At 39.9% G+C, this 11,064-nt stretch overlaps 1 protein-coding gene across 1 annotated transcript; it reads left to right on the forward strand.

The window, feature by feature from the left end:
• Positions 1 to 6,464: 6,464 nt before the first annotated feature.
• Positions 6,465 to 9,713, forward strand: zfp36l2 (zinc finger protein 36, C3H type-like 2). Its single transcript, XM_020518028.2, has 2 exons — positions 6,465 to 6,738; positions 6,941 to 9,713. The coding sequence occupies exons 1-2, from the start codon at positions 6,685 to 6,687 to the stop codon at positions 8,147 to 8,149; spliced, it is 1,263 nt and encodes a 420-aa protein (XP_020373617.2). The 5' UTR covers positions 6,465 to 6,684; the 3' UTR covers positions 8,150 to 9,713.
• The last annotated feature ends 1,351 nt before the right edge of the window (positions 9,714 to 11,064 follow it).

The raw sequence follows: 11,064 nt of genomic DNA on the forward strand, positions 1-11,064 counted from the left end.
AGCCTTTGGTGTAATACCAATATTTTCCAGATGGTGGCACTCTATCTACATGTCAACTGTAAACTGCAATTTATTCAGATAGCCATAATTTGCAAGGATGGATCATTAAATGCACATCCTGAATGAGTCCCATTTATTAATGTTAACAACAATAAAAAATTTTAAGGTCTCAATCCTTCATAAAATGTTTGTACTTTCTTAGTAGATTAGATTCAAGCAACTGATCATATGTGTCAGCATGAAAAAATTGGGAGTCCCAAGTTTGTAGTAGCCCTTTTACTGATTGATTTGGTGCCCTATTACACCAAACTGTAGAAAAGTAGGAATAATGAGTGACAGAATAACAATCAATTTTTCAATTTTAGTCATCAGGAGAAGAATGAATCCATGTCATTCCCTTCCATATAAATATAGGTCTGAGACAAGGTTTAAGGAAGAGGGATCTAGCCAATTTTCTCGTTAATTGATTAAACTTAAAGACTTCAGGAACAATGTTAAAATATATATATTTCCCTCTTTTTCACATTTGATACATACATTATCCACTTTACTTCTCCTAGAATTAATAAAAGAACTCTGGAATTCATCCCTAGTCTGTAGTGAGTTTACTGATCTCAATTAATGGGACAGTGGACATGCTACAGTTTTGTCATTGGGCTATAAAAGAGGTGGGGAAATCAGTTAGACATACTGATCCTGATCATTATCCAGTGATTCCTGATTTGGATGAGGGAAAGACTGAATTCTCTGCTCCACTGTGTAAACTCATATCTCCATGGTAAGTAGAGGAAAGCCAGTGAAACTGAACCTCAGCAAAAGTCAACACCTCAAGAGAGAATGTTTTGGAGGGGAAGAAAATGAGTATTTTTTTGACATTATGGAAATTATTGGACATCTTAGCATATTTATCATTTCAGGTAAAGTTACACTGATCACAAATAATTAAAAAATGTGACATTTCATATAAAAGAAAACTGTTCTGCAGTTGAAAATCTGAAATAAAAACAGAAAATGCTAGATCTGACAGGATCTGCAAACAAAGAAACTAGGTTAATGTTTTAAGTTGAATATGGCCTTTCATAATGATTTTTCAGTTCTAAGAAAGAGCAATATTCAACTTGAGATGTTAACTCTGTTCTCTCTCTACTCTACTGCCAGACATGCTAGCACTTCCTATTTTGGTTATTTAATTTTTTATAATGCAGAGTACAAAGTGTTTCATAACTTTATAACGCGCAGGTTATCAAGCAGTTTAACTACTCAACTCCTAACAAAATGATTTTCTTTTTCCAGGATTGATATATGTAACAGTACAGTCCATTCAAGCTTGCTGAGCTTCAGTGTACATTAGCTCCAATTCATCAGGAGTTTACTTAAACACCTGACACTGTTATTCCCCATCCCATTAATTTCAATTCTCGTTCTCCTTCATAAATTACTCGATGAATTGTTTCCACACTTCATTTGTACCCCTGTCCAGCCTGATGCCTCCTTTCTTCTGACTCTGGCGTGTTCATTTACTTACTGCTCCAGTTGGCATCTTTCAGTACCTCACTTTAACCCTGCTATTATCCTTAATGGAGACTTGACATCAAGCAATAGACAATTTTTTGGGAGAACAGGGACGTTCATACCAAGTTATGTGTGCAATTGGACTTCTAAGAGGAACTAGTGCATAGCATCAGAGGTTGAAATCCTGGCCGATTTCTCTGAGCAGAATTGCAGCACCCCTTCTCAGTATATTTGGTGAGATCAGTGAGTTCCCCATTGATGATCAAATCTAAAGTAGTCAGCCATTTGTTCAACAAACAGAATCATCAGATCAGGGTAACTTCTGTGCATACTTTTATTTTGTTATTTGTGGCTACATTAACAGTTGAATGCACTAACCCAGAGGGAGGATGGGTGGCAGTCTTGAGTAGAAAATGCAAACTACTCAATAGTTTAAAGTTTGCTTGTGCATGTTTTAAATTACATTTATTATTGGTTTCCAATGTTTCCCCAAAATACCTGAAAGCAGAAGTATGCAATTAATATTTTGGATTATGTGTCTTATGTGTTTATATTCCAAATTAAATATATTATCACAATTCCTTGCTGTTGGTATCTTGGATTCTCATAAATTTAATTTGTATCAAGAGATACCAGGAAGGGTAATGCCTAATTTTTGTAATGCATTGGGAAGTTAACTTGTAACTTGTGTGCTGATGCCAGCAGCAAATTTTCTGAAAATAAAAATGAGCCAGATGTAGATTATTTTTTCTGATACTAAACCTCAAATAATTTTCAATGTTGCAAAAGGAAAAGAAAACACATAGGCAACGCAAGTCAAAGTATTAAGTCTGATCTGAGTTTTCTTTTTAAGATAGCAAACCAAAAGCAATGCAGAATTAGAACTAGTTAGAAATGCTGGAAGGCTGCATAGTATATAACACATGTTGTAGTTAAGTTTACTTATGCACTGCACCCAAAAAGACCCAAAGCAAATGCAAGGATATATGCAATTTGAAAAAGATTGATGTATTTCAACTGTTTATACTGTGGAAATGCAAATACCAAAGCTGGATAAGACATCAATCATGAGCAGAAAGACTTAGTTTATAAAGAGGCCCTGAGGCACAATGTAAACCTAAATAATACAACGGTGATTTACTGAAGGTTTTGTAGATACATATATCACATTTTATTCATGAAATATTTGTAGTCTGTCCACACGAATAAGCAGATGGTCTCTAGTTAAGTACTATTTACAAGCAGCTCTTCTTGTCCAAACTATAAGTAGTGGAACTTCCAACATTTTTCGATTTAAAAAAAAAACTGGAGATGGCAAAAGACACACCAAGATTACTTGCTTGGAAATGTTCATATATTTCACAAACATGCTTATTCTACATGGTAGTGTAGAATTGACAATGAGAAAAAGATTCATCTGTCATCACCAACCAAATCAAAGATATACATATATTGTGTTATCACCTCAATTCAAATATTTCCAAGCCATGCATTCAGATACTGTGAATTATTTTGAAGTGTTCTAATTGATATGCAGGAATATCATTGAATTTTCCCTATATGTGACAGATTTTCTAATCATTGGACTCCTCAATCTTCCACTCTAAATTTATTACTGGCATAGAATGTGTCCTAGCAAATACAGATGTCATTTAACTCTCTAATTTTTGAAGTATTGAACAGTCAGAGTCATAGAGGTCCAAAACACACAAAAAGGCCCTTTGATCCATTGAGTTTACACTGGTCAGAAACAACCACCTGACTATTCTAAGATAACACAATGTGGAGCTGGAGGAACACAGCAGGCCAAGCAGCACCAGATGAGCAGGAAAGTTGACGTTTTGGGTCGGAACCTTTCTTCAGATTCTATTCTAATCCCATTTCTAGCACATGACCCATAGTCTTGTATGCCTTGGCATCACGAGTGTACATCTAAATACTTCTTAAATATTCTGAGGGTTTCTGCCTCCACTACCCTTACAGGTAGTGAGTCCCAGATTCCCACCACCCTCTAGGTGAAAAATCTTTTCCTCACATCTCCTATAAACCTTAATCCTCTACCCTTTACGTTAAATCCATGCCCCGGTCACTGTGTCAGACAGCCATGAGATAATCTTAGTTGAAAATACAAAATACAGTCAGAAACCTACATTTTCCCACATTGTTTATATCTTGCCTTCTGGAAGTATTCCCTCAATCCTGGTTTTTTTGGCCATTTATACCATGTCTTTGAGAATTATTTTTATTAGATTTTTAATTCCTATTCTAGAAATTATCGCTATGACTCTTAACCTTTAAGATCACTATGTACCATGCTCCAACAGAAAAACTGAATGCTAGCCAAACCACTGGGTCAACTCTACTGTCGTAGAATGTGTTAGTATAAAAAATTAAGACTGAATTGCTCATTGTCATGGTCAGCTCATGCTGCAGCCTGAAGATAGACAACACACCTTACAGGTGGTCTTGTTTCTCAACTGCTGTTAATTGCCATAAGAGTACAGTAATACAGTAGCAATGATAGAGTTCTGGAGAGACTGCATTTTATTACAGTCATACACTAAAAATACCTGATGACTAAATATTGCCACTCATTTGGGCCTGTGTGAAATAATTAACTGCCAGACAGCATAAAGCCCATTAATTGTGCAACAGTGACACACACAGACGCCATCACGTACAAGTGATGCCTTAGGAAAGCAGGCCTCATGCTAAAATGCTGTTCAATTAAGAAAGGTGAGCACAAGTTGCTTGCACTAATTTAGTTTGGGGCTTTATTTGACTTTAGGAATGAATAGATATTCGAAAATGTTTACGTTATTAAACGAGACCGAGTACATGGTAACAATGCAGGGCCAATAAATAATAAAGAAAATGGTTAACATCAAGAGTTATATTTTCTGCGTTCAGCCAGTGAGGGGTTAATGACCTTTGCTGTGTCTTCAGTCTTTTACTGCCATAGGGTGGAGATGTTGCACACGAGACCACTCGGTTCTGTTTGGAGACGGGCTGTTTAATTGTGTTTGCAGCTCTATCAGTTAAATCTTCAACTCAAAAACATTATTGCTGTTTTCTTTTTTGGTGCGGGTAGTGAAGTTGTTTCTGGAAAGTAAACCCTGTCCGTTTTTAATAATTGGATTTTACCCGTGGGGGAGAAGATTGACAAACTTTTTACTAAACGTTGCCCAGTTGGTGGGGTGTGGGGAAACCAACGTGGCATATAAACAACCTCATGGGAAAGAGTATTGCTCAGGAAAACGTGGCAGAAACGGGGTAAAGCGAAGGCAGCTTTAAGTCTTTTAAATGAACAAATGACACGCCCTCAATGAAGTTAGACAACAACGGGAGTCCGTACATTTAACTAATTAAACTCCCTCGGACTGAACCGCGCGGCGCGTTGTTAAAAGTTTTAATAGTTGGAAAAAGTCTGGTAACTAGACAGCAGGGGGTTATTCTTTCAAGTTTAACATCTGCTTCTAGATGTTCATTTCAAAAGTTTCCAAAATAGGAGACTTCAATTATACGTCATTCAATGCAAAAAAAAGTAATGGACGAAGAAGCACGTTCGAGCGATGTAGAAGTTGGAGAAGGTGGGGCACTGCCTTATTCCGCCAAATTGTAACCAGTTTGTCAGGAGCGGCTGTAGCCATGGTCAGATCAGCTGGGAAGGTGCGGGCCAGAAAATGGGCTGAAATTCCCTTGTGGGAGCACTAAAACTTCACTTTTAATTCAGCCAGTTCCTGGCCACGGTTTAAGATCCACGTGAAATTAGCATCTGAAATAATTGAAAAGTCATCGAGATGTTGCAGAGAGTAAAGAATTCAAAAGACTTCTCGGCATTTTTTTTTCCAATGTTCACTTCCTGTCCGTGTTGTATCCACCCATCATGAGAGCCACAGAGGGGGCTGGGCGCTTGCAAGAAACACGCAGTTGTAATTAGTTGCGCTGCAGATTGGTTGCGTGTCGTTTTCTCCGGGTTGTTGATGTTTTTGTTGGGAATAAATGTGCATTTCTGGAACTGTCTACTTTTCATCCATTCCAGTAATTGTCCGGATTTACTGAAGAGTTTTTTTTTTAAAAAGTAGTATTTCACATTAACATTCCTCCCCGTTAAAGACTTACGGAAAATTGCCTACAGTTGCAATGACAGCGTACTCGCGCACACTAAATGAGCTGGGAAATCTATAACTATCTTAGTTTCGGCATATAGGCAGCTGACTACGTGCAACTGTATGGTAGTTTTAGGCGATGTTCCCTTTCGTGTCTTTGGTATTACCATTCCAAAAAAACTTAAACCTTTGTCTTCTAAGTTTAAAGGGCACATATAAACGCCTGCTCTATGCATTAAGTCGGGGTCTTTTTTGCTCTATACATTAAATAGGTCGCGACTTTGTATCATCGACTGGTAAAAGCTGTACGCCTTGTGAGCAAAAAGAAATGCTAATCAGTTCTTTAGACAAGTAGAGCGAAGTGAAATGCCACACAACAGTGCACACTCTATTCTCCCAGCGAATGGAGTGGGATCTTTTAAAACGACACCCTATATTCCAACAAGAAGCCCCTTTGAGCTCAGGATAAGGGGGGGAAAGGGGCTCAGAGTATGAAATCCCGCCACTTTACCCAATGCAGACTCTCCGCACGGATAGTAGCAGTGACGCATTCCCTCTTGTGTATCGGTATTTCAGTGAAGGCCAACACACTGCAAACCCTTGCCAAAAGTTGCAAAAGCCCTTTGCGGGCGTGCTTTTTTTAAAAAAAAAACTTTGGATGGGCATCTGGTATAATCAGGGATTTTTTTTGGACAAAGTAATATTGACTTTCCCAGCTCGTAAGACAAGAGCTTTTTTTTTGCACTTTAGCTTATGCTAACGAGTTAAGGAGCGCCTGTCAATCAAGCGGTTGTTGTCCTGGCGACTCCGGGCCAGGGTTCGAAAGCAGCTTCGTTAAATCCCGCCCACTGCTGAGCGCTCAATATTTATAACAAGGCAGACACCGCCAGCAGTTCTAGCAGTTCAACTTCGCCACCACCAAAAACAAGACTTTTTTTTATTTTTTTTTTCCCTTTTCTCTTTATACATTCGGACCTCACGTTTCTTTGCTGGGGAAAAGCAATTGTGACTCCAGCCCTTTCACGAGAGCAGGATCTCAAGTTGTAGAAATTACTGCCTGAAGATGTCTGCGACTCTTCTATCTGCTTTCTACGATATCAACGATTTCTTTTGCAAGGTAAAATGTGAGAGGAAACGGATTTCTGAAAGTTGAGAGAGGGAAAAGTTTTCCAAAAGTTCTGGGAGGGGGTGCAAACTTCTAACTCTATAAGCGTGCTTCACTGAATTGCATTCTGAAACAGCATAGTTGAGTAGTTAGTCCTTTTAAATGCTCGTGTTCTAATTGTTCTGTTTGCACTTTCTTTTTTTAATATAAACAGAACGAAAAGTCCCTGAACAACTACAATAACTTTAACAGTATGCTGGACAAGAAGGCAGTGGGGACCCCTGTAACAGATTTTGGGCCGGGATTTCTGAGACGGCACTCGACCAGCAACTTGCAGGCGTTGGCCAACAACTCGTCCGCCAAGTATCCCAGTTCTTTCCCCAACATCAAGGAGTCGAGCAGCACGGCCATGCTGAACAAAGAGAACAAGTTCCGCGACCGCTCGTTCAGCGAGAGCGCCGAGCGCCAGCACCAGCAACAACAGCCGCCGCTCAGCCCGTTGCATTTGGTCCAGCAACAACAGCAGCAGCAGAAGGCAGCGGCCGGCGGCCAAGTCAACTCCACCCGCTACAAGACCGAGTTGTGCCGGCCTTTCGAGGAGAGCGGCACCTGCAAGTACGGCGACAAGTGCCAGTTCGCCCACGGCATGCACGAGTTGCGGAGCCTGACCCGCCACCCCAAGTACAAGACGGAATTGTGCCGCACATTCCACACCATCGGCTTCTGCCCTTACGGACCCCGCTGCCACTTCATCCACAACGCCGAGGAGAGGAGGCAGGCGCCCTGCAATAATAACGCCATCAACTCCTTCCATCACCACCATCAGCAACAGCCCCGGCCCAAGCTTCACCACAGCCTCAGCTTCTCCGGCTTCCCCAGCGGCTCCAGCGGACTCGAGTCCCCACTGCTGGAGAGCCCGACCTCCCGCACGCCGCCGCCGCCGCCGCCTTGTTCGTCGTCGTCGTCCTCGTCCTCCTCCTCCTCCTCTTCGTCGTCCTCGTCGTCCTGCTCGTCCTCGTCCGGCTCCAACATGTTCTGCGAGGAGCTGCTGTCGCCCACACTGCCAGTCTGCGCCAACAACGCCTTCACCTTCTCCAGCCAGGAGCTGAGTAACCTGCTCACCCCGCTGGCCATCCAGACCCAGCAGCTCGCCGGAGGAGGAGGCTACAGCCAGCAGCAGCCCGCTAACGTCTGCCCCCCGTCTCCTCCTTACATCCTGAACCACATGCAGTCGTGCCTGCGGCGGCTAGCCGAATCCCCGGTCTTCGATGCCCCGCCGAGCCCCCCGGATTCACTCTCCGACCGGGAGAGCTACTTGAGCGGCTCGCTGAGTTCGGGCAGCCTGAGTGGCTCCGAGTCCCCGAGCATGGACCCGGGCAGGCGCCTCCCTATCTTCAGCAGGCTTTCCATTTCCGAAGATTGAAGAGAGAGAGAGAGAGACACATACATACACACACACACAAACTCCACTCTTTATTTAACAGAACTTTATTTACGAATTGCAAACAACAGCAACAACAAAAGAAATCCTGCCAAGAAAATGCCTTCGTTAAGGAAACAAATATTACAGGACTTGCTCTTTTCTTTGCCTTTTTAAAAAAACTTCATTCCAAACTTTGTTGCAAGTTGATCTATTTTCCATTGCCACCTAGTGGCCCGTTTGCCTTTATAGAGACGAGAACTGTGTTGCAGATTTTTTTTGTCGAGCACTCGTTCGTTGAGTTAGTTGTAATTGTTGAAATAACTGCTGATTGTTAAATTTTTTTTAGCTGTTGAGTTGTTGTGATAGCACATCGCAGCACAACTCGCTATAAAACTATTTAACTTATTTATTATCTCAAGAAAGTATACATTGGTAATTTGTTCATACTGTATTTATCGCGTATGATGAAAACAATAGATATATATTCTTTTATTATGTTTAAATTATGATTGCCATTATTAATCTGCAGAATGTGGAGTGTGTTCTTTTCACAGTAATATATGCCGTTTTTGTTTTGTAACTCACTTGGTTATTTTGTAAATGATAAAATCTTAATTTAAGAGATTGTATGTAATATTTATTTCATTAATTTTTTTCCTTGTTTACGAAATGGACGATTGCATGGTTTCTGTTCTAGAAATCACTTCTTGATGCTGTGGAAGTAGTTAGGATTGAAGATGGTAGGCATTTTTTAAGAATGTAAAGTAATGGGATGTTAGACCGTCCAAAGTCAGTGGTTAAAACTTCAAGTATCAGACTTTCATGTGGCATTCTTAAGTCAAAGTGGCATCATAAGTTTTTTTTTTGTTGTATAAATGACACTGTGATATTTTTAAAGATAAAACAATAAAGAGCCAAAATATGTAGCACCCTGGACCCAGTATTATATTGACAGTGCCTTCAGGGTCCAGTTGCAGAGAGAGAGTTCTTTTTTTTTCTTAACCAAAATAACAAGCTCAAGTTTCAGAACAAACAAGCATTCCCTTTTAAAAGTATTTTTTTTATAATTGGGGGATGTCAGTTCTCTGAATGTAATAGTTTTGGAGGTGAACTTAATATGTGTAAAGCAGCCTATCTTCCCAGAGAAAGGAGGATGGGAATGATGGACATTGCCACCACTTTGATTAGTGAGGGGCCACCTCTAGGTCTGAACAGTTTTTTTTTTGCAGTAAATCTGAAATGTCTGGAGAATGGAACTCTGGTTTTGGGTTTTTGTTTATTCTGGGATTTACTATTAAACAAAAAAAGAAGGAAAAAAATTTCATTTTCCAAGACAGTGGGTAAATGATGGTAGGTTTAGTTTGTACATAGTAGGTACAGATAATGAGCACTATGTACTCTCTTTTGACTACTTTAACAGAAGTATCCTTTGAATGTAACAAAAGGAAAAAAAAACTTGTTTAAAATACTTGGGGTGTCAGTTCACTACAGATTAAGTGTGAGACTGTAAAATTTGTACTGTAAATTTTTTGTAGTTCTCCCAATAAAATCATTTTTGAAGAAAGATGAGTTATGTAGTGTCATTTTGGATGTGTGATGCAAATTGTTTTCTGCAGCAAACATTTCTTTTGACAAGTTTGGGGTTTCTCTTTCTATTTTAAACACGTGGTGAGATGCCTTGCATTTTAGGGAGCAACCTGAAGTTGGGAGTGTGGAGAAATCAGCCTCTCTGTCTTGAATTGTGGGAGGCAGAGTCTGTGTACATTTTACATAACGCTGCTAGATGCTGGCAGTGGAGTTTCTCCCTTTTTTACTAAAAAGGGGAATAAGTTCATGCACACCTCCATACTGTTTCATTTCCCTTCTATGGTTTATAAGTAATTACAAATAAAGTCAGTTTGGTTGTGCGTACTACAAAACTGCCAAGAAAATCAAATGCCATTTAAAAGACCGCCTTGATATTTATGTTTAATGAATTCTGAAATGAGTATTGCAACTAAACCATTTGTGTTTATGTGGAGGGATAATTAAAAGTATCATGTCCTATGAAACTGCCCTGTGGGTTAAAAAAAGGGCAACTTACAATAGCACTAGGCCACAGAGTTGTGAGTAAACACAAGCTGTGTTTAACTCTAGCCCCAAAAAAAACTTACAATCTGTGCCCAAGGCCATCAGCTCTCCCTTTTTCTTGGGAGTGAGGTTAGTTGGAGTTCCTTATGTAGCATCAATCAAACTGATTAGAAAATACTTAAGTTTAAATTATTTGGAATAACTTTAACCTTTTACAACAAGTACTTGCAACTAAAGTACCTTCGAGTCAAAAATTAAAAAGTCTATGATAAAACTTACCTTCCTTTGGGTTTTTGTGTTTCCCTTCTGCTTGCTTCCTTGGAAATTTTTAAAAGTGCATCAGTTTGTGTGCATGTTTTCACTGTGTGAAAGACTAAGTTGGTAGTTCTTCTCCGATTGTCTGTAGACTGTAAAAGCTTGAGATTTCAAGTCAACCTGTAATGTGGCAGTTCTTTTAACTGCAAAGCTCTAAACTTAGTCAACAGGAAATACAGGTATTGGATCCCCTTCCCCCTCCTCTGCCCCCCCCACCGCCATTCATATTGTTACAAATGGAACCCAAGCTGACCCCTAGAATTAATTCCCTAAGCTCTCCTTAAATTCTTTGTTTAATCAAGCTTTTAGGTCTTCTGGCCTAGTATATATGTTTGCTAGCTAACAATATTCCTCTGAAATGACTGGGCATTACATTGCTTTTTTAAATATAAGTTGCTGCTGGTTTCATATCTGATCCTACAATGTGCAGAATTGAAAGTGGATCATTTGCTTGCACCACCAAATAAGGTTCAGTTAGGAGATATTGACTTCAGTTATTAAGTCAACTTCTTTGCAAGTTGATTGATTCC

This window comes from Rhincodon typus, chromosome 9, assembly GCF_021869965.1.
Source record: "Rhincodon typus isolate 14 chromosome 9, sRhiTyp1.1, whole genome shotgun sequence".
Taxonomy (NCBI): Eukaryota; Metazoa; Chordata; class Chondrichthyes; order Orectolobiformes; family Rhincodontidae; genus Rhincodon; species Rhincodon typus.